This window comes from Sceloporus undulatus, chromosome 2 (assembly GCF_019175285.1).
Source record: "Sceloporus undulatus isolate JIND9_A2432 ecotype Alabama chromosome 2, SceUnd_v1.1, whole genome shotgun sequence".
Lineage (NCBI taxonomy): Eukaryota > Metazoa > Chordata > Lepidosauria > Squamata > Phrynosomatidae > Sceloporus > Sceloporus undulatus.
The window spans coordinates 192,395,899-192,420,295 of record NC_056523.1 but is presented as its reverse complement, the minus strand read 5'-3'; the positions used below and the strand labels follow the sequence as shown (position 1 = coordinate 192,420,295).

General features: G+C 43.3%; 1 protein-coding gene across 4 annotated transcripts in view; it reads left to right on the top strand.

Annotated features, from left to right (window-relative positions):
* The first annotated feature begins 906 nt into the window (after nt 1-906).
* KIF17 (kinesin family member 17) overlaps nt 907-24,397 on the top strand; it is a 35,434-nt gene continuing 11,943 nt past the window's right edge. For all 4 annotated transcript variants that reach the window (XM_042452134.1, XM_042452133.1, XM_042452132.1 and 1 more), the window contains exons 1-9: nt 907-2,586; nt 4,900-5,046; nt 12,368-12,469; nt 13,370-13,559; nt 14,116-14,568; nt 15,582-15,697; nt 18,151-18,298; nt 21,431-21,513; nt 23,489-23,622. In XM_042452134.1, coding sequence (XP_042308068.1) covers nt 2,356-2,586; nt 4,900-5,046; nt 12,368-12,469; nt 13,370-13,559; nt 14,116-14,568; nt 15,582-15,697; nt 18,151-18,298; nt 21,431-21,513; nt 23,489-23,622 — 1,604 coding nt within the window. In that variant the 5' untranslated portion in view covers nt 907-2,355. The remainder of the gene's footprint in view (nt 2,587-4,899; nt 5,047-12,367; nt 12,470-13,369; nt 13,560-14,115; nt 14,569-15,581; nt 15,698-18,150; nt 18,299-21,430; nt 21,514-23,488; nt 23,623-24,397) is intronic.

Sequence of the window (24,397 nt, the reverse complement as noted above, 5' to 3'; positions counted from 1 at the left end):
TTATGGTTTTTTAAAAAAACTTTTGTATGTTTTAATTTGAACTTTGTAAGTTTTAATTAGGTTATTTAATTGTCTTTTTTTTAAAAAACCTTTTTAATGTGTTTTTATACTGTGAGCCGCCTTGGGTCCCTTTTTGGGAGAAAGGCGGCATAGAAACAAAACAAATAAAACAAGGACAAATGTAGGCCATCGTGTGGCAAAAAAGGAAAAGCTTAAAAACCCTTCACAGAAATAAATCCATGCTGCTGCTTAGCCCTGCTGGAAATGGGGACATCTGGGGATTTCTCCTGGGCAGAAGGCTGAAATGGAGGAGCGGTCCTGGAAAAGGAGGACACCTGGGTCACGCTGGGGCTGTGGAGTGTGGTGCTTTTCTGCGGAGAACGAGCCGAGGAATTGCGCGAGGCTCCCCAGCACACCAGCAGCCCTGAGCAACGACGCTCCCTGGTCGCTAGTGCAACGAGGACGCCGCCGCAGCTAGGCAAGAGGCTGTGCGTGGGTCCTTGGCTGGCAGGGCAGGGCAGGGGTGCCCTCCTGGAGGGACGGTGAGGGGGCCCCACGGGCCGGCGGTGGGACTGCAGCCCAGCCTCTCAACCTTCCCTGCCGCTCCCCCAGACCTCCTCCCCATGGCAGCCTCTCCCCCTTCTTGAAGAGAGGGCACCTGGGGCCTTTGCCCCCTGGGCACCTTCCTCTGCCAAAGGGAGGCACCCACTCTACTCTCCCCTTCCTCTCCTCCCTCCCTCCCTTCTCTTTCATTTAGTCAGGGTTTATCTCCCCAGGCTGACCCCTGTACCTCCTGGTGCCACCAACAGTCCCTTAAATGGCAAACCCCCCTCCCTCCCGCCTCCCTCCTTCCTTTTACTTCCTTCTTCTTTCTTTGTCTTTCCTCCCTCTTTCTTCCTTCCTTCCTTCCAAAAGCAACAGATACTGCCAGGCACTCCTTTCCCTAGACTAAGGCACCACCAGGGCTCCCTCCACCTTTCCTCCTGCCATTTGCTTTGTAGCCCTTCTCTTGGCAAGGCTCAGGTGAGGATTGCACCCATTTTCCTAGTGCCAGGCTCACTAAGCCCCTTCAAAACACCCCTTCTTTTCCTCCTGTGCCAGTTTGTTCCTCCAGCGTTAGGATTGCACTGGCTTCTTAGTGCAAGGGCTTGGGTGAGGATTGGTGTCCCTGTCTTAGTACCAGGCTCACTGACTCCCTTTCAAGCAACCCCTATTTTCTTCTTGTGCCAGTTAGTTCCTCCAGCAAAGGCTTCGGTGGAGATTGGCCTTTCTTTCTTAGTGCAAAGTGAGTATTGCCCTGGTTTTCTTAGTGCAAAGGCTTGGATGAGGATTGCACCCAATTTGTTATTGCCAGGCTCACAGACTTTTTCTTTTTGTGCCAGTTTGTTGTTGAATGATGTGGTGAGGGAGGGTGGTGTGTTGGAGTAACTGGGTCTGCTGTGCCAGGTTCAACCTGGTCAGCGAGATACCCTTGAAAGCACCTTCCTACCCTCCTGTGTCTCCATTACAGTCTTCGCGCTCCTGGTTCTGGAACAGAAAATTTGATTCTTATATAGAAAGCCCATTATATCCTGCCATCCTTTTGCCTTCTGCCTTAAGTCCCAGTGCGCCCATATTTCACTGCCCCTCATACTACTGAGGCCTCTCTGTGGGCTGCATAATATTGCTGCTTGGAAGCCCATTTCTAGATGGTCTTGGTTAAGGTGCTTTTGGGGGTTCTCCTGTAGTTGCAGCTGTGAAGAACCCAATAAACGGAGTCCCCATTTTACTGCCACGGCACCCAGCCTTTGGAGGAAGCAAGCACGGATTGCTTCCTCTGTGCCCATTTCTTCCTCACCAGTTATAGGCCTCGGCTTATAATTCCAGTATTCTGTGTTTCTTAAACTCTTTGTTAGGTCATAACTACATGACCGGTGTGCACTTCTTCCTCGTTGTGCAGAAGAAAACCCTGCAATCTAACCTATTCCTACTCAACATTGCCTTGCCAAAACAAGACCAAAGGAGACGCCCTCTCTTCTTGCCTGGCTTGTGCCCATTTTTGCTTTTGTACGCCACTGCCTCACCTCTTTCCAGAAAACTCATCGCCAACCTTGCTAGGACCACATATTTAGGATCACTATACTGCCTTGTTAGGGCCACACATCCCCTGCACTGATCTTACCCATAGGAACGAACCATTTTGCTGCCAGGCAAATCACAGCCTATTCCCTAGGTCGATATTGTACGTCTTTCCCCTGCCATCTTGTTCCTCAGAGGAGTAAGCAGAAGCCCTCCTTGCTGCTACTCTGCTGCAAATCTCGCCTTAGTTTTGTCCTGCCACCCAGTTCTGCCAGCACATGTTCATGGGTCTGGACCATGGCCTCAGAGGCGGTGAAAGTGATTGTGCGTTGCCGCCCTCTGAATGAGCGTGAGAAGCAGATTGGCTGCAAGGTGGTGGTCTGCATGGACAGCACCCGTGGCCAGTGCTTCATCCAGAACCCCGTCACCTCTGAAGATCCACCAAAACAATTCACCTTTGATGGGGCTTATTACATGGACCAGAACACAGAGGAGATCTATAATGAAATTGCCTACCCGCTCATAGAGGTGAGTGTAACTGACTGCAGGTACTGGAGATCATTTCCAAATTTATAAATGTTATAAGTGTCTTTTTCTTTGTGAAGTTGAAGGCCTTCATGGTTGGCATCCATGGCTTTTTGTGGGTTTTTCAGGCCATGTGGCCATGTTCTAGAACAGTTTTTCCAGATGTTTCTGAAGATGCCAACGAAACATCAGGAAAAAACTCTTCTATAACCACATAGCCTGAAAAACCCACAAAAAATGATGTCTTTTCCTTTATTTACTGCCTTCTTGTCTAAGCAACATTATCATCCAAGGGGGCATGCACACTCATTTTTTTTTTTGTCCCAAGGAGATGTGGATCGCCACTCTGATGCTCATCAGGTTCGTTGTTCCCATTTTATTTTGGGTTTGCAAATCTCTTTTAGTAATTGTAATCCCTGTGTTATTCACACATGCCATTTTTTTACGATAAAATGGAGCCGCCTTCCTTCCTTTGAACGATGCAGAGCAATCTAAATTGATTCAGAAGCTTATTCATATTGCTGATGATGCAGGTCGATGCGGATCTTCCAGGAAAAATAGGGAAAAACAGTATCGAATATCCTGGTTTAAGTGGGTTTTTTGCCAGCCTCCTCCAAAAGTGCACCTAGTGTATTTGGGACATGTGTGTGAACAACAAGGACTCCACCCGATTCAGCCTGGATTATTTTCGTAGCGTGAATGGTGCCTCATTGATTTTGAAGAGTGTTTTTTCTACTGCTGCCCTCAATGTACCGTTACCCTCTGTACCTGTGGATTCTTTATCCACAGATTTAAGCATCCAGGACTTGAAAATATTCCCAAAAAATTTAAAAATTCCAATAAGGAAACCTTGATGCTGCCATTTTATATAAGGGACACTATTTTACTATGCCATTGTATTTAATGGTACTTCAGCATCCACATTTTGATATCCAAGGGAGTTCTGGAACCAAACCCCAGTGAATACCAAGGGCCCATTGTAGTAGTAACAAGAGTAAGATATAGTGCCACTGAAACATCCACCATTGTCATCTCCCACTATTAGTGCTGCCACTCAGTAGCTTCCCCTGTATTACAAGGGGATTCAGTCACAGAAGCCACAGCCCTGAGCTTGCAAGACCTGAGCAGGGCTGTTGATGCCTTGGGAATGTTAAAGGTTTTTCATTCATAGGTTCACTGTAAGTCAAAGCTAACTGTATAGCTAGTAACAACAAGAAGTTATAAATGTCACAGTAATCCAAGGAGTGCATGTGGTTGGGTCAAGGTGCTTTATGTGCCCCTAGAAAGTGATTAATTACAAGCCAAATCCATGAATTGTATAATCATTGAGGACTTTTGGACAGAAGGTTCTATGAGATTTATCACACATGGCTTTTAAACTGCAGTTTCCCTGGGAAGGAAGCAGCATCAGCAGTGCTGATCGCACAATGCCACTTCCCACCTATAGCTGTCCCCTCCCTGATCCATCCCTTTTCACTCATGGGGGAAATCCGTGAATGAGCTGCCAGTCACACAATGCCATGGGTGCAAAAAGCCATTCCCAGGGTACTTAAGGTATTGGCACATATGTGGTGTCACAGTCCCTGCATCCCCCCTTCCCCTTGTTGGCATTGTTGGTTGAGCTGTGTCCCGTCTAAATTCTGTGTTTCTGTGATTTTCAGCACAGACTGTTGACATGGTTCATCCAATTCAACAAATTTAGTCTAGCAGGTTCCCTTTCAGTTAGCTGATGACTCTTACTGGCTGTCTTAATCCATGGCCAACATAGGTCTGTGTAGGATAGCTCTTTCTTCCTCTTTCTAGCTGAGGACATTGTACTCTATGGGCTTGTGATAAGAAATGGCACTTAAAAGAAAAGAGCAATAGAACTAAACTTGAACTCTGAAATTGCAGGCAGCCTATTTCCCTAAACTGCTGTGGGAGCAGTCAAGTGTGATGGCTGTGAGAGTGTCTTTGTGAGGGGTCCAAAATCTTTGGTCCTCCCAGAATGGCCATAGAGGGCCAAATATTTCCTACCTGTGGCATAAATTGTGTCTCTACCTGTATATTCATTAACAAAAGTAAATATCCAAATTCCCATTGTCTTCCTTTGACCTCTTTCCACAAGACCCAGCTAACCACTGCACCCCTAAAGCTTTCCATCACTGGAAAACTGTGTATGTGATGTGTGTCTTGGTAAAATATACAGACAGAGCATAATTGAAGCTACTGGAAATTTCAGCCTGGTTGCTTTTGTTTAATTTGTGATAGAAGCTTATCTGAAAACCAATATAATGTTTATTATTCTTGTTTTGTTTGTTTGTTTAAATTTTCCAGGGTGTGACAGAAGGCTACAATGGTACCATCTTTGCCTATGGGCAGACAGGCAGTGGGAAGTCCTTTACCATGCAAGGGATTCTGGAGCCGTCTTCCCAGAAGGGCATCATTCCCCGAGCTTTTGAACACTTATTTGAGAGTGTGCAGGTACGAAGGTGATGGAAATGGCACAGAAACCATTTGTGGATTGTTCATCCAACTAGATATTCTGGGTTTTGCATTCTCTAAACTTCCTTCCAGCCTAGTATGGACATGATGACTAAATCATGGTTTGGCTGTTTGAACTCTGGGCTTCCCACCTCCCCTTTGGCTCTGCTCACTCTGGTCATGCCTACCTAATTTGTGGTGACCATAATAATAATTTGGGTTTTTTTATTTATATACCACTATTCCAAAGATCATAGCGGTGAACAGCAAGTAAGCTAATTAGCAAGTAAGCTAATTTGCCCCCAACAGTCTGGGTACTCATTTTAGCAACCTTGGAAGGATGCAAGCCTGAGTCGAGCTTGGGCCCTTTTGCTGGTCTTGAACTCGCAACCTTGTGGTTTCAAGTGAATGGCTGCAGTACAGGCATTTAACCACTGCGCCACCAGGGCTCCACATTCTAATTACTTAGAATGTTGTGTTTCCGTTATGTAAAGGGAAAACAGAGGGATCAGAATCTCCTTCCCACAAAAAAACAAAACAAAACCCTCACCTGTTGATGCCTTGCCAATTTTAGCTGAATCACAGTCTACCCAAAGATTTCTTAAAACTTTAATTAGGAATGCTAGCACAAAATATTAGAGGAGCTCATAGCCCTTTTTCTTCTATATCTGGAGAACTAGTGCAGTGTCTAGCTTACAGTGTTAGAATCATAGAATCATAGAGTTGGAAGAGACCGCAAGGGCCGTCCAGTCCAACCCCCTGCCATGCAGGAAATCCAGATCAAAGCATCGTCGACAGATGGCCATCCAGCCTCTGTTTGAAGACCTCCAAGGAGGGAGACTCCACTACACTCCTAGGAAGTGTGTTCCACTGTCGAACAGCCCTTACTGTCAGGAAATTCCTCCTAATGTTGAGGTGGAATCTCTTTTCCTGCAGCTTGCATCCATTGCTCCGGGTCCTAGTCTCTGGAGCAGCAGAAAACAAGTTTGCTCCCTCCTCAATATGACATCCCTTCAAGTATTTAAATAGGGCTATCATATCACCTCTTAACCTTCTCTTCTCCAGGCTAATCATCCCCAGCTCCCTGAGTCGTTCCTCATAGGGCAAGGTTTCCAGACCTTTCACCATTTTAGTCGCCCTCCTTTGGACACGCTCCAGTTTCTCAATGTCCTTTTTGAATTGTGGTGCCCAGAACTGGACACAATATTCCAGGTGGGGCCTGACCAGAGCAGAATATAGCGGCACTATTACTTCCCTGGATCTAGATACGATACTTCTATTGATGCAGCCTAAAATCGCATTGGCCTTGTTAGCTGCCGCATCACACTGTTGACTCATGTTCAACTTGTGGTCTACTTGGACTCCTAGATCCCTTTCACATGTTGTCTCCTTAAGCCAGGTGTCTCCCATCCTATATCTGTGCATTTCATTTTTTCGCCCTAAGTGCAGTACCTTACATTTCTCCCTGTTGAAGTTCATTCTGTTAGCTCTGGCCCAGCTTTCTAGTCTATTCAGGTCATTTTGAATTTTGATCCTGTCCTCTGGAGTATTAGCTATTCCTCCTACTTTAGTGTCATCTGCAAATTTGATAAGTATTCCCCCAATTTTTTCCTCCAAGTCATTGATAAAGATGTTGAACAGTACTGGGCCAAGGACAGAGTCCTGTGGGACTCCACTGGTTACTTCTCTCCAGGATGAAAAGGTGCCATTGTTGAGCACCTTTTGGGTTCGGCCGGTCAACCAATTACAAATCCACGTAACAGTTGCCTTGTCCAGCCCACATTTTACAGCTTGTTTGTGAGAATGTCATGGGGAACCCTGTCAAAGGCCTTACTGAAATCAAGATATACTATATCCACCGCATTCCCTTCATCTACCAAGCTGGTAATTTTATCAAAGAAAGAGATTAGATTTGTCTGGCATGACTTGTTTCTCTGAAACCCATGTTGACTTTTTGTGATTATGGCATTGCCTTCTAGATGTTCACAGACTCTCTGTTTAATGATCTGCTCCAGAATCTTTCCTAGTACTGATGTCAGACTAACTGGACGATAATTGTTGGGATCCTCTTTTTTCCCCTTTTTGAAGATGGGGACAACGTTTGCTCTCCTCCAGTCTGCTGGGACTTTTCCTGTTCTACAGGAGTTTTCAAAGATTATTGCCAATGGCTCCGATATTACATTGGCCAGTTCTTTTAATACCCTTGGATGTAGCTCATCTGGTCCTGGAGACTTAAATTCATTTAGGTTAAACAGGTATTCCTGTACTATCTCTTTACTTATTTTGTGCTGAATTTCCCCTATTCTGCCCTCTGCTCCATTATCCTCAGGTTGAGCACCCTTTGCCTTTTCTGAGAAGACTGAGGCAAAGAAAGTGTTGAGTAATTCTGCCTTTTCTCTTTCTTCTGTTAGCATTTTGCCATCTTCTCCACGCAGTGGCCCTACAGTTTCCTTCTTCTTCCTTTTGCTGCGGACATATCCAAAAAGCCCTTTTTGTTGTTCTTAACCTCTCTAGCAAGCCTGAGTTCATTCTGTGCTTTGGCTTTTCTGACCTTATCTCTACACATGCTAGCTATTTCTTTGAATTCCTCTTTGGTGATTTCCCCATTTTTCCATTTCTTATACATGTTCCGTTTAAAATTTAGCTGAGCTGAAAGTTCCTTTGTCATCCATCCTGGGTTCTTGTGACACCTCCCATTTTTCTTTCTCACTGGAACTGTTTTAATTTGTGCCTTCAGTATCTCCCTTTTGAGAAACTCCCATCCATCTTGAACTCCCTTCTCTTTTAGTATTCCTGACCATGGGATCGCCCCCAGTATTTCTCTAAGTTTACTGAAATCCGCTCTCCTGAAGTCTAGAATGCGTGTCTGACTATGCCTGGCTTCTCCTTTCCATTGTATAACAAACTCCAGGAGAACATGGTCACTTCCACCTAAGGATCCCACCACTTGCACTTCATTAACCAAGTCATCCTTGTTTGTTAGGATCAGATCTAAAATAGCTGATCCCCTTGTTGCCTCTTCCACCTTTTGGACCATGAAATTGTCTCCAAGGCAAGTGAGGAATTTACTAGACCTTGAGGATCTGGCTGAGTTTGACTTCCAACAAATATCAGGGTAGTTGAAGTCACCCATCACTACTACATCTCTCCTTTCTGAGTGTGTGGTCATCTGTTCTAGAAAGGCATCATCCAATTCCTCCGTCTGACTTGGGGGTCTGTAGTAGACTCCCACCATAACATCCTTGTTGTTTCCCTGCCCTTTAATTTTTATCCAGATGCTCTCCACCTGGCTTCCAGGATTGATGTCCTGGATCTCTTCACTGGTGTAAATATCTCTGACATATAGGGCTATTCCTCCTCCTTTCCTGTTTGGCCTGTTTCTCTTGAAAAGGTTATACCCCTCTATTTCCACATTCCAATCATGAGACTCATCCCACCAGGTTTCAGTGATGCCTATTATATCGTATTTACTTTGTGTACTAGGAGTTGAAGTTCATCATGCTTATTTCCCATGCTCTGTGCATTAGTGTAGAGGCATCTAAGACCATGTGTTCCCTTTACTTGCTGCCTGTGCAAGTTTTTTTGCCTCCCACTGTTGGGTCCTTGCACTGTTTGTCTTGTTCCCTCTCTGTCAGTTTGACTATCTTCTCCAGTCTTTTTGCCTTCCAGAATACTGTCTCCCTCCCCCACATAACTCAGTTTAAAGCCCTCCTGATCAAATTCTTGAGGCTATTGGCAAAAATGTTTTTGCCAACTGGTGTGAGATGCAACCCATCCCTTGCCAGAAGTCCCTCCTCATGGAACCGCAACCCATGGTCCAAGAATCCAAATCGTTCTTGGCGGCACCATCTATGGAGCCAGTTATTTACATCCGCTATTTTCTTCTCCCTTCCTGGACCATGCCCTTCGACTGGGAGAAGAGAGGAGATGACAACCTGTGCATCCACCTCTTTCAACTTCCTACCCAAAGCCTCATAATCCCTTATGATATTCTGAAGGCTATGCCTTGCAGTATCATTGGTTCCCACATGAACCAAAAGAAAGGGGTAATGGTCAGTAGGCTTGACCAGTCTTGTCAGCCTCTCTGTCACATCACGGATCTTTGCCCCAGGGAGATAGCACACCTCTCGAGACATCTTGTCAGGCCCACAAACCACTGGTTCAGTGCCTCTCAGCAAAGAGTCCCAGATGACCACTACACGCCTCCTCCGAGGCTTAGCAGCAGCTATTCCCTTTGGTGGAGCTCTCTGGGTCCCCTGCTCTGTCCCTGAAGTCTGTCCCTGCTGCTGGATTGGGAGATCCAGATTCAAGTCCTGCTGAACTATAAAGCTTGCTGGTTGACTTTGAGCCAGTTGCTTTCTCTTAGCATGACCTACCTTGTAGTATTATTATAAGGATAAAGCGGGAAGAGGGAAAGTCTCATTGGGGACAAGAGACAATATAAATGCAACGAAGAAATAAATATATCAATATCATTTGCTTCAACAGTGGTACCTCGGGTTACGAAAGTAATTCGTTCCGCGGCCGCTTTCGTAACCCGAAAAGCCTTCGTAAGCCGAAATGCCATAGGCGCTAATGGGGAAAAGCCGCGATTCCGTGTAAAATAGCGCCGAAAAGCACCAAAAGTTTTTTCGTAACCCGAAAAAACATTCGTAACCCGGAACAATTATTTCCAATGGGATTTTTTCGTATCCCGAAAATTTCGTAACCTGGGTATTTCGTATCCCGAGGTACCACTGTATATGAAGTAAATCTGAAACCATACTTTCAAGTGGATGGGTTGATTATGATCTGGAAGCAAACTATGCATAACAGCAGACATATCCAGGGGTAGCTATGTTGGCCATATAGTAAAGTACAATAACATCCAAAATCCACAAAACAGTTATACCTTTATTCAGTCAACAAACATGCACAAAATACATGATGCAAGCTTTCAAAGCTCCATTGGCTTCTTCATCAGGAAAAGGTGTTCAATATCATATAGGTGGGAAAAATATAGTCCTGCCTTGCTCTCTGTGGGAGAATCTATTCCAACACCTCCCGCAGATAGCAAAAAATTTGGGATCTTAAGTCCCATTGCTTTCAATGGGTGCATGCATGCTTATGCCTGTGCGTACAGCCGCTTGCACACACGCCCACTGAAAAAGCCAGGGCTTGCTGTTCGCAGAAGCTCTGATCTGTAGATGGCAAGTCCACGGTTGGCATGGGTACATTGTATGACAACGTTAGTCATAGGCCTGCATTTTGTCAAGATGTTACTTTTGCTGTTCTGAGTTAGGATGGTTCCAACTCAGTATGGGGTTATAGCCATGCAGGCAATGCGCTCTTCCTTCTGACCATGCAGGTACTGGGAAAGAAAACATCTTAAAGTCCAGAAAACAAAATTTAAATTCCATTAGCAACACAAAAAGATACTTCTTTTGAGATCTAGGTTGCTCTGAATAACAGGTACTGAACCATGCTTTGCTCAAATTAGATATCACAGCAAACTGTGGTTACCACAAGCCCAGGGATGGAAAAGTGAATCACTTAAGAATGAGAAGGAATGGGGAAGAGAATCTTCCCCACAGCATGTTCTTGATAGCCAAGTCAAAGTTTGACTGTATTGTTTGTACAGTGACACCAAGGAGGTGAAATGAATCATAGAATCATAGAGTTGGAAGAGAGCACAAGGGCCCTTCAGTCCAACCCCCTGCCATGCAGGAACTCTCAATCAAAGCATCCGCGACAGATGGCCATCCAGCCTCTGGTTAAAGAGCTCTAAGGAAGGAGACTCCACTACACTCCAAGGAAGGTGTTCCACTGTCGAATAGCCCTTGCTGTCAAGAAGTTCCTCCTAATGTTGAGGTGGAATCTCTTTTCCAGTTAGCAACCCCACCAGTGAGGTTGGTGTTTTTGGGGCATGCTGCCCTTTGCCTCCCTGGAAAATGGGGTAACATACACAATTTTAGGCTAGTGTTTTATTTCCTGTAGATGGTGCTCCAGTTCTGCAAGGAAATATAATGTTGCATCATTGCCTTTGGGGTACAAGGTGAAAGAATTCTCTGTTCAATCACATGGAGTTGTTATCATAGGCTACAATCTCTATGCCTTGGTTCTATATTATTTATTTATTTAAACACTATATAAACTGTTTTTCATTCTGATAGACACCAGGGAAGTGTACAATGGCTATAAATAGTGATATAAACACACAGTATAATAAAGCAACATGAGAGCAAAAGAGAGACAGTTAAGAAGTTTACAGATATTTTTACTAGCTTAGAGGACTCAGAACAGTAGGTTCTTATTGGGCAGCAAACGGAATAATGTTCAGAATAAAGCTCCCTTCTCACAGTACAGTGTTAACAAACCTGATCCTGCACAGGTTTCCATGGTGAGAAAAAACAAAGCTGGAGATTTAGCATCATTACGTTATAGGTGATGTGAACCCCAGGAAGCCAATCATGAGTCAAGGAGAGGTAATGCACTTGGGGTACCAGTAAAGGTGGCAGAGAAGGGATGATCTGCCCATTGGGAGCATAACCCATGACTTATGGCAATCCTAAGGCTAACTTATCATGGGGTTTTCTGAGATAGGCTCCCAGTTGCCAGGCTTGCTGTAAGCATCCTTCATATAGTCTAGATCACTGGTTCCCAACCTGTGCTCCACTGAGCCCATAGGGATCTGCATGCACTTCCCAGATGCTCTGCGGCTGCTCCAGGAAAAATGAAAGAAATAAAAATTGACGGAAATTAAATAATAAGAAACAAAAAGTAGAACAAAATAGGGAAACCATTAACCTGTAAGACATAGGGTAGGCGTCTTAGGAGCTCTGCCATAGAAACTGATTCTAAAAAGGGCTCCACGAGTCAAAAAGGTTGGGAACCCCTGGTCTAGACTTTGCTGGACTTTGGGAGATTTAGATGATGGAAAGGAAATCTGAATATTGAAACAAAATGCTCCAAATGGGAAAAATAAATGTAATGGAGTAAACTAGCATTAGAGGGAGAAGGCTAGGTCAAGAAGCTAGTATATTGGTGTAATAAACTGGGTGAAAGAAAGGTATACATGTCAATGAACTTTCTCCCTCACATACTAGCTTTCCCAGTGTAGGGATTTTGGTGTTTTGTGTGTTCATTCAATCATCTGATACCTTAGCTGCAATGTGAAGTGGTACAGACTAACTAGAAACAGGCATTGAATCAATGAAAATTATGTCCAAGCATGTATTAGATGCAGAAGAATGTCCCTCTGAGGCAATCCTTCTAGAAATAAGTCAGCCTGGAAACTTCATACATCTCCATTATTATTTTTATTTCATTTCTATTTTTTCAGTGTGCAGAAAACACCAAGTTCTTGGTGAGGGCATCTTACTTGGAGATCTATAATGAAGATATTCGAGACCTCCTTGGTTCCAACACTAAACAAAAACTCGAGGTAAGGATTCCACACTTGCCAGAAGGATGTTAGTCTGAAGTAAAAAGAAACCAACAACTCCAAATTCCAGAAATCCGAACTCTGACAGTTTATTATGCTTCAATTATACAAAGAAAATATGATTAGCAATTTAAAGCCAGAAGTTGGAACTCACTGTGACATGTCCATCTCCCTACATGCCGCACCAGCATCCCCATAAAAACCTTTTTTCCTCCTAGGCCCTCACATTGGAGGTTTCCCTTTCTGACTTGTCTCATAGCTACCCTCCTTTCTTTAGTTGCAAATGTTGTTCAGTATCAGGATGTCTGGTATTATCATTTGAGGCTAAGTTGTGTTGGTAGAGCTTTAAACACTAGAATCCTGAGATTCAGGGGTGCAGAATGAGAGCTAAACATTTGGCTCATAGGTCTGGGGTAGAGTCTTCTCCAGACAGGGATGGCACCTGGTAATCAGAGATTTATATACCTAATACATTTCCAACAACTCTTTAGGATTTGTCCTTTGGGGCTACTTGTTAGCAGAAACCAACGTTTGTGGTAAAGTGCTTCTGCCTATATATGAGATCTTTATTCTTCAAAAATAGTCTTTTAAGTCTTTTGGGCTGCATCTGCACTACAAAAATTAAACCAAATTTGACACCACTTTAACTGCCATGGCTCAATACTAGGGAATTCTGGGAACTACAGTTTTGTTGGACATTTAGCCTTCGCTATCAGAGAGCTCTAGTGCCACAATAAACTATAATTCCCAGGATTCCATTGCACTGAGCCATGGCAGTTAAAGTGGTGTCAAACTGGATTATTTCTGCAATGTGGATGCAGTCCTGATCATCCTTTCCTAATTCAGATTTTTCTTTCACTGATTCCTGTAACTCTTTTACTGCTGTGGTCTCCCTTGTAGCTGAAGGAGCACCCAGAGAAAGGGGTCTATGTGAAGGGCCTCTCGCTACATACAGTGCACAGCATTGCCCAGTGTGAGCACATCATGGAGACAGGATGGAAAAATCGTGCCGTGGGCTACACCTTAATGAACAAAGACTCCTCCCGATCCCACTCCATCTTCACCATAAACATAGAGATCTACGCTGTAGGTAAAAGCAGAATATTACTGAAATAAGGTTGGGATGGATGTGATGGAGCAGAGGTTCATGTGATATTAATAAACATCTGAGAATAGAAGCAAGAGCTGCAAGGTCAAAGCAATGCAGTCTAGGGCTACAGCCACACTGCAGAAAGAATCCAGGTTGATACTACTTCTGTTGAATGAGCTGTTTGAGGAGAGAGGATCCTTCAAAGTCAAATGATCTGAATGATCATTTGCATGATTTGTCTTTAATGGTGGGTTGTGTGTTTCATCTAGGATGCTTTCTCTCCTTTGAGGGGGTGGGGGAATTCAGTGTCCCTCAACATCTTTTGGAGAGAACAAAATTGAAAGATCACAGCTTCACTTTCTCATTGCTGGGAAGTATGTAATATTATGTACTGATGTAGTTAAGTGCAGATTTCCCCAATCTCAGTCATTCCACATAAGTTTGACTACAACTTACATCATCTATCGCCCAGCACACCTGGAAGGGAAGCTTGCTCTGGATGGTCAAGGAGCTGCCTTCTCTTTCATCCCAGTCCAAATTCATTCTTCTTTTACAGATGAGAGAGGAGAAGATCACCTCAGGGCTGCAAAGCTTAACCTTGTGGACCTGGCTGGGAGTGAGAGGCAATCCAAAACTGGTGCTGTTGGTGAGCGCCTGAAAGAGGCCACCAAAATCAACCTGTCTCTCTCAGCACTGGGCAATGTCATCTCGGCTCTAGCGGATGGGCGGTGCAGACACATCCCTTACCGAGACTCCAAACTGACCCGGGTGCTGCAGGACTCACTTGGAGGCAACACAAAGACACTTATGGTGGCCTGCCTGTCTCCTGCTGACAACAACTATGATGAGTCTCTCAGCACCTTGCGCTACGCCCACCGAGCCAAGAACATCCGCAACAAGCCCCGCATCAACGAGGACCCCAAGGATGCTCTGCTGAGAGAGTACCAGGAGGAGATCAAGAAGCTGAGGGCAATCTTGGCACAGCAGATGAATATCAGCAACTTGCATGGTAGGATTGCTTTACCACTGACTGAAGCGCAGTTGTTCATGTTCTCTGCCTTGCTGGGGGAAGGTTGTATCAGTACCAACACTGAGAACTTCGTCATCTTCTAAGGACACAGGAGTTTCCCCATCTTTGGTCACTAGTCACTTGTAGGGTCAGTACAAAAGGATTAGAACAGCCTTCCCTAAGTTGGCACCCTCTTAGAGTGGTGGACTACAGCTTCCAGCTAGCATGGGGGTTGTAGTTCAACACAATTGGAAGGCACTACATTGCAGGAGTTAGAGTAACTCTGAAGAAGTTAAATTCATTGGTCAGATCTTTGCATACTCTTTGATTCTTCTTGTTTTGTTACTTTTGTTCTTTGATGTTCACCTGATACCGTGCATATGTAATTTCTGCTTTGGGAATTGTAGGTTGTTTCTACAGTAGAGATAAGAAGTTAAAAATGAGAGGAAGGGGTTAGATTCCCCCTTCTGATATCCTCCTTCATGACAGAGGGCATGGACCCCCTCCCCATGTTGGTGCAGTTGGTGGAGCTTTTTCCCCTTGGTATTTCAGCCAAAAACCCAGTTTTGCTGCTACTCTTTCTCTTTAGCATCTAAATATTTTTTTTAATTACTGTAAAGTAAAATAAAATAATGCTTATGGTGCAACATAAGAATTGCATAAGAACATGAGTAAGAATTGCATTGCTAAGCTGTATTGATATCATCAGCATCCACAAAAATTCAGTATTGTAGTCTAAGGGCTGGAAAATAGTCATTTCTCCAGAATGGATATTCATGCGGGGGTGGGGTGGGGGTGTCACTTAAAACAATTTAATCACACATTTCACACGGTTAGGTAACTAAAATGCAATGCAATAAATCAATGCCTAGAAATAAATATGTAATGTATCATACTATTTGAAAATGAGATCCTTTGGTTTATTAGGAAAGGATTAGCAGCTCAGTTTAGCTGCCAGGTCCAGTTTCCCTGTCACTGCAGCAGTCCTTCTAAATTAGGCTTTCTCTTTCCAGTCTCGGTAAAATTATCTCAGCTGCTACCTTCTGAAGATGCTCAGCCCGAGGTGGAGCCAGAACTTTCCCTAGAATCCCAAGCAGATATTGAGAAAGAGAAACAACAAATCCGAGAAGTAAGTTAACCATACCATGTGGCAGTGGAATTTACTGCATAGTCTTTTAACTATGGAAGGCCTTTGAGAACTGATTTTCAGTGGAAACAAGGCTTGTAGAATATGCTGGATTTTTATTTGTTGTTGTTCTAATTTGTTTTAACTGGTTTCAGATTTTGTAATCGTTTAATTACTTTTTAACTTCTGTATGCTGTTAATCTTTAACTATGTTTGATTTAACAGTTGTTTGAGTTACAAACTAGGAAAAAGGTGGGATAGTAGTATAGTCGTAGTTGTTATTCTTGACATAGGCCTGCAAACTGACCTTCATTTATTAAAAAATCCAGTTACTGTTAGGTAGCTGTGCCATGGGACTTCTGCCCAATGCCTGCTCCCCTTTCTTTTCTTTCTTTCTTTCTTTCTTTCTTTCTTTCCTTCCTTTAAAAAAGACCATTTAGAAAATACCCACAAAGGGGCCATTCATACTACCTTTTACCCCGGTTCAGAAACCGAATTAAAGCGGGAAGTTCATACTGGCGCCGGTTGCTTTACATTCGAATTTGAGCTTTGCACACCCGTTCAGGGGCAAATCCCCCTTGGCGCGGGTCTTTTGAAAGCGGAGTTTTTCCTGTATCTTTTGAGAAAAAATGGGTGCTGGCAAATGTGAACTTGGCCTCAGTCATGATTGGGTCAAGTTCAGGGGAGGGATTAGGGAAGGAAGAGGGCGGAACATGCCTCCCCTATCACAAGCAGCTCTCTCTCTCTCTCTCTCTCTCTTGTAATTGTATTTTTGACAGATTGTGTGCATACTTGTGCTACAGGTTGATACATACTGATAGAATGTGCCTGCTTGTGGTACATTTCCTTTTCGTTTGCTAGCTTTCGTTTGCCGGCACAGCAGGTCAATTTGCAAGTGACTTTTTTTAAAAGTATTTTTTGTGTGTAATATGCGAATGCTTCAAATGATTCCCTTTCAATTTGGCAAATTGGTACAATGTGCGAATGCTACATATGTGTATGTAATGGCATTCTGGGGTGGCAATCGGAGGCAAAGCAAGAGGATGCAGAGATGGAATTCTGAGGTGAGGTATTATTATTACTATTATTATTATTGGGACAGATTATGTGCATGCTTGTTCTACAGGGTGATACATATTGAATATATATGCTTGTGCTACATTTCCCTTTTTGTTTGCTTGCTGCCAGCACGGCAGGTCACTTTACAAGTGGCTTTTTAAAAATTATTTTGTGTGTGTGTGTGTCTGTGTGTGTGTGACAGAATATGCGAATGTGTTTCCTTTTAAATTTGGCAAATTGATACAACGTGTGAATGCTTTTGCTAAATAGGTATATGTGTATGTAAAGTTGTGGAAACCCATGACTTTGGGGGAATCACACTCTCTCAGCCTCAGGGGAAAGGCAATGGCAAATCTTCTCAGAACCAATCTTGCCAAGAAAACCCCAGGATGGGGTCGTTTTAGAGTTGCCATAATATGTAACAACCCAAATACACACACACACACACACACACACACACACACACACACACACCCCTGGTTTCCCAATGGTTGTAGGATACGTCACCTTTGACGAAAGCGGAAGTGAATTTGATTGACAACAGAGGAAACTCCATTTTAAAGCTCTGCTGCAAATGTGAACTTCAGAGGGGCAAATTGTGAGGTAAAGGGTAGTACAAACTTCTTTCCAAGCAGATTCGATATGGGGGCAACCGGATCTGCCCAGTTCTATCCAGGGCAAATGATCGAGTGGGAATGGGGCCAAAGACAGAAACTTTTAAAAACAAAATATGGAATGGAAAAGATGAGTGACAATGCCAAATGGACTTGTTTGGGGAGGACATTCCAAAGATAGGCACCACCACAGAAAATGTACATTCAATCATTTTGGCTCATTGACCTATTTAAAGCATTGCTGGCCATCTTTGGCTGTTGGTCTGTGTGAACTGATTTACTGAATCCTAATAAGAATACTGGTATAACATATTACTGGAGGTCTGCCCCAATCCTCAGCCCTGAATGTTCCTAATTTTTCCCACTAGGTCCCTTTTAATGTGTACATCTGTTTTCTTGTTTTAACTGAAAACTGCTGCTTGATACACAGGTGTGAAACTTGTGATCCTCTCTAGAATGTCTTAACTACAGTTCCCATTATCTCTTGGCATTGATTGTGTATCCCATGGTTGATGGGAATTGCAGTTCAGCAACATCTAGGAGTCCATATATTGCCCACACCTGACTTGATTCCTCCGTCCATCATTATAATTAATTTAGCTATTAAGGCTGACAAGCTTGGAGCTTTACAAAACTTGAGGGTTTAATAATTATCTTGAATACTTTGCAGCAACATCCCACTGTCTAAATGAATGGATGAATTAAATCACCTACATGAGGAAAATATGGAGTTAATACATGGATACGCTGAATAGTCTCTGCTGATTTTCTTTACTTTTTCAGGAGTATGAAGAGCGCCTGGCCCGGTTGAAGGCTGACTATGAAGCAGAACAAGAATCTCGTGTCCGGCTTGAAGAGGACATCAGTGCTTTGAGGAATGCATACGAGCAGAAATTCCACAATTTAGAAGAGAACCTTGGGAAAGAAGCAGGTAGAAGCGGAGCAGATCTGAAAAAGAACCATTGCATTTCATCAGAAAGATAATTTGAGCCAGGATTCCTATTTGCAAAAGCAGAATATTAGCACAGATAATGGCCCTGAGCTCAGTGATTAAAATCCTGAGGTTCTCATGCCTTATGAAGTCTCAGATGCTGGAGATGTTGCTCCATAACATTTCCAGCAGTTGGAAACTAAGGCATCCTTGTCCTTCACTGTTTGTCTTTGAAAACTGTGCAGAATAGTAAACAGTGTTAGAGTAAAGGATTCAACCTAGGAGACTGTATGCAAAATCCCTCTGGAATATCTAGCAGAAATAGCATTTGGAACTATAGTTTTAAAAAAGTTCTCATGCTCCTTCTTGGTGAGTAGATCCCAGTAGGCTCTGCAGGAAGACTGCTGTTCTATGTCCTGGACCTGGGTCTTTGGTGTGGGGCAGGGATGAAGGAACGTTGGCCTCCCAGACATTTTAGTGTATAATTCCTGTAATCCTTTCCTGACCCCTTTAGGGGCTGCAGTGTTTAGAAGCTGAAGTCCAAAGCATTTGCTGCCCTTTTGATTGTCAGGGTTCTGCCGTGTACAATCTTCTCTTTCATGTTGTTTTCTTGTTGTTGTTTGCCTTCAAGTCATTTCTGACTTATGGCAACCCTATGGTGTAGTGAATCCTGGCTTGGCCATGTAAACCCACTGGATGACTTTGGGCAAGTCACACTCTCTCAGCCTCAGAGGATGGCAATGGCAACCCTCCTCTGAAGAAACTTGTTAAGAAAACCCCTTGATAAGTTTGCCTTAGTGTCACCATAAATTGGAAATGACTTGAAGACACACAACAACAAAGTGAACCTATCACAGGGGTTTCTTGGCAAGTTTCTTTAGAAGGGATTTGCCATGCCTTACCCTAAGGCTGAGAGACTGTGACTTGCCCAAAGTCATCCGGTGAGTTTTGAATTTGAATCCCAGTCTCCAGAATTGTAGTCCAAATTTCTAACCATTACATTACACTGGCTTTGTCATGTTGTTTTACATGTATAAAATGGTTGATGAGTTTTCCCCATTAATGAAAAACGTCATTAGCATACAAATGATATCCAGCTCTGCTTTTAATTCCCATCTTCTAACCCAGTGGAGGCATTCAAAGGCCTGAACTGGTGACTTCCAACAGTTTTGAATTGGACATGAATGAACAAATAAAGTTTAATCCAGACAAGATCGTTGGATGTTAATTTAGAGCTGTATTCTTCCTGAATCAGCTCTATATAGGATTACTCTATCTCCAGATATAATATATGAATCGAAACTACCTGTGATCACTACTGCTATTTGGGTAACCAGAAACAGGACCAGATTCAGGATTGCTCTGGATATAGATTAATCCTGTATCTGGCCCTGTTTCTGGTTACCCAAGTAGCAGTACTGACGACAGGTAGTTTAGATCAGTTTTGATTCATATATTATACTGATAGCTCTCTTACCTGGGGAAACTGGACTTGTCCTTGATCATCCATGTTCTTTCATTTCAGTTACATTACTGTACTCTAGATTTACAATAATCTAGGTAACTGTATTGCTGCCTGTGAAAATAAGCCCAGAAGCTTCGATCAGTTCAGAAAGTGGCTGCTGGCATTCTGACTAAGTTTCAGTAACAAGCTCAGAGGCTTCAGTCAGCTCACATTTCCTCCTCCTCCTCCTCCTCTATTACCAGTGTCATTTGTTTCTAATTTACTTCAAGATCCATTCATGTTGCCAGATTGGACTGTAAAAAGCCAGAAATGGCTTGTGACCAGAATATCTAAAGAATTTCCTCAACACATATGAGCCTTTTGCCACAAGTAACTAATTTGGGAAATAATTTTTTTTTTTATGAGGGGAATTGTGGGGAGAAGATAAACATCTTTTCTCTTCATGCCACAGTCTCTGTCCGGATGGTGGAGTGGGCACATAGAATCATAGAACAATAAGAGTTGGAAGAGACCGCAAGGGCCGTCCAGTCCAACCCCCTGCCATGCAGGAAATCCAAATCAAAGCATCCCCAACAGATGGCCATCTAGCCTCTGCTTAAAGACCTCCAAGGAAGGAGATTCCACTACACTTTGAGGGAGTGTGTTCCACTGTCAGACAGCCCTTACCGTCAGGAAGTTCCTCCTAATGTTGAAGTGGAATCTCTTTTCCTGTAGCTTGCATCCATTGTTCCAGGTCCTAGTCTCTGGCACAGCTTCCAGAGTGTAGCTTTTTTTTTTAGTTTCAAGAGATAAACTGTGCATACTTCAGTTATATGCTAGTCCAACCCTTAGAAAAATTGTTCTGCTGATGCTCCAGCTCCCTCATTGTCTCAGTTTTAGGACTTAATCACACCAGCCAGTCATCCCATCACAATCATGCTAGTTTGAGAATGGCAGCATACTGACTTGACATAATTTCTTACCACACTTTCCCCCACAATAGTGCTCCAGAAATCCATAGTTATATGATCTATTTTCCTTGCAGTTAAATCCTCCCTCTGAGAGGAAGCGGAGAACAAGTGACTGCAGCTGCCAACTGCCTCCCAAGGTCGACTGCTGTGTGAATGTGCATACAGCAGATAGATTTAGAAAGGTGTTGGCAGCCATGTTTGCTGAGACCATATGACTGCCTGAGAAGTGCAATTGCAGAGGAAGGGACCTATTGCACAGAGGCAGTCATGGAATATCAGCCAGATTGAGAGCATATTGATGAGTTTTCCCCATTAATGAAAAGATGCACTATAGTAACTAATGAAATACAAGACAGCAGCAGGTCGGACACAACGTCGTATGATGAGTACTGGCCTACAATGCTTTTATCTTGTTAAAATTCCACTTTTATAGGCTTGTGTGATAAAGTCAATAGATTTTGCTCTAATTGCGGCTGTATCATTTATTGTTATGCCATTATTTTTGTAGCTCTACTATGGAAAACTACTCTGAGGCTTTTTTTATAGAAAGGCCAGGTATAAATTGTATGTGTAAGTAAGTAAATACATATTTCATAGCATGCAAAACTACTCTCAAAAACTTTTTAATACCTTTAAAAACAACTATATGTCTTAGACTTAGGAGGCCTTGTGATAAAAATGTCTTCACTTAACATCACTTCTTTTTGTTTTCTCTAGAAACCAGCCAATCAGTGGAAGATGCCTCTGACCAAGGCCTTTCATCTCCAGGCCCGGCTGAAGAAACAGAAGTTTCAGCCAGGGTACCTTGAAATATAAACTTCATACAAGCAGTGAAATAGATGCAGGAATACATATGGCCATTAAAATTAGTTCTAAAATGGCACAAGAGGGGGTGTGATTGTGCTAAGCCATTGACGATTCCATAGGCATGCTGAGTAATAGGAAGTGTTGATAGTAACACCAAATAAATCTGTCCTCCTTCTATGGCAGGTTGTTTAGATTTAATAATAAAAGTAATATTTACGTAGCATTTTAGAAGAATCAGCTTGCAATAGTGGTTTCAGTTGGACTAAGACTCTGGGGGACCAGACTTTAAATCCCCACTCAGCCCTGGAAACCCACTGGGTGACCTTGAGCAAGTCACACTCTCTCAGCCTCAGAGGAAGGCAATGGCAAACCCCCTCCGAACCAGTCCTGCCAAGATAACCCCAGGATAAGTTCTGTTTAGGGTTGCCATAAGTCAGAAATGACTTGAAGGCACCCAAAACCAAAACATTTTTTACACTATCTGGCTGTTTCACATGTGTTTTCTTGGGGTGCTTCCAGACAAGGCTTTTATTGTGCAATTGCCCTGAAATGTTATGAAAGTCCATTTGTAACCCTCATGGTTTCCAAAGTAATTTGGTTCCCCATCTACATCAGAATCAGTCTTCTATTGTTTCATGCCATAAAAATGATGGAAAGTTGGAATGGCTGCAAAAGGTCTTTTGACTGGTGCCACAACAAAATATTTGTTTAGAATCACCCATTATGTGATTTTCACAACAACCCTGTAAAAATAGGCTGGCATTACAATTCCTATACAGCAGGTGATGGGGAGCTGGCTGGCTAGTAGTTTGTTGAGTAATTTAAAAGAGAAAGAAAAATAAAAAGCAGTGCTGCTTGTTAGTAATGGGGGAGAAAAGTGGCAGAGATGAAAGGTTGAATGAACACTAATATGGAGACCAAAAAAACCCCTAAAACCTGAGAGGCAGTACAGACCAGCACTTTGTGCCAGCCTGACTACGGAGTAGGGCTGAAGAAGGGCTGAACATTCACACGCTCCAAGCCCTTTTTCCTCCACTGGGATGTCATCTTGGCGCGTGCCTGTTTACACACAGTGCACCGCAATGATATCCCTTGTGCACAGCATCCAAACAGCACTGTGCAAAAGGACCATCATAATGCCGCACCACAGCAGGTATGGTACCCCTTCTATGGTGCAAAAAGGGGCTTCTCTTTGCTCCGTACACAGGCTGCGGCGTGTGGTTGCCGCGGCCTGCTTCTGAGACAGAAAAGGGCAACATCTTGTAGACCCCCTGACAAAGCAAAATAATAGAGGGGGGAAAAGAGAAAGAGTAGATAAGGCTCAAAAAGCAACAGAGTGATGTGAAAGAAAGATCACCTGTATTGCTGAAGAAAGAAAAAGATTAGCAGAATGGATAGGGAGAGAGAAAGAGTAGGTATGCATGTAAGAAGAGAGGAAAACTGTCGGGGCATATGAGTCGGAGAGAGAAAGAGCACCAGAGTGGGGTGAGCAAGTCTTTTCAAGCTGCTTACTTCGACTAGTAATCAATAAATAGGCTAATCTTTGAGGAACTTCGTGATTCTTCACTGTATTTGCAAAAAACAACCCCCAGCCCCTTGCCCCTGCTTCTGAAATTCCTTGTTTAAAGATAAAATGGCTGTGACAATTTAGGTATTAAATTTACCAAGATTTTAACGGCACATTGTGAGGTCAGCAGCTTAAATGTTTTGCTGGTTTAGGGCACGGAAACACTCTGCAGTTTGCCATTGGGTACACAAAGCTCCAGAAGGCCTTGGTGTCAGGCTAAAGTCTGTGTGCCCAGCAGATGAGTCAGTTATTCCTTTTCTCCCAGTTTCTCCTGGAAGACTGGCAAAATACAGTATATGGCTTTACATTCTGGGAAATTATCTGTGAATCAGACTCATATCCATCAATCCAGATACCATGCCTGTTCAAAATAGCTACTTCCAACTTCTTCTTATGTTCAGGAGTCTGATACAGCTGAGTGTCCTGTTCCTTCCACGGGGCAGCCCATGGAGAAATCGATCCGACCGAGGACGCCTGGAACCAGTGTGGCTGAGGATCTCCCTGTGCCTGTGAACCAGCAGCAAGTGCTTGCCAGGTCAGTGATGAACATGACATAGAAGGAGAGGCTTCGGAATGCTGCAGCTAGGAAATCAAGCCATATGATCATTACTTTGTATCCATTACAATGTATGCATCACTGTATAACAAAATCAAATGCCTTTAATAGTTTGAAAACCTGTGGTTCTGTTCTGGAATTGGGTTTAGTTCTAGGCTTCTCCAAGACTTTGTTTGGTACAGAACACTGGCACACTTTACTACTATAAGATAAACATTCTTGATAGCAAATGATCCAGCAGATGGTAGACAGCAGCCAGCCCTTTTCCTGATGGAGTCCAGCATTCTTTCTCAGTACATGACAGAACTGGGTCCCAAACAACTAATTTTACCCATACTATCCCTACCTAGTGATCCAGGACTTTATTACATGAGCTTTGGTCTTGCCTCAGTTTTGCTGCAATCATGTTATGTAAAGAGAACAGAAACATACCAGTTTGGGAACTTTGATGATCAGACCTCTGTTCAATATCACAATGTGGGAGTTTGGTGCCATTGATGGTCCCTGTGCACTCTCTTCTTCATTCTCCCTTAACCTTGCCTCTCTACACTATGTCCTACCCACCTTACCTTTCATTTTTTTAATTTTTTAAAAGTTGTAACACAATTCTGGAGTTATAGGATCATGCCCTCTACCAATGCTTCAGAGGCACATCAGAGCAAGTGGTCAGGAGCAATGTCATGTGATAAGTACCCCCAAAGGGACTGTTTTCTTGCACAATTGCGGTTTAAAACTCACATGTGATAAAAGTTCC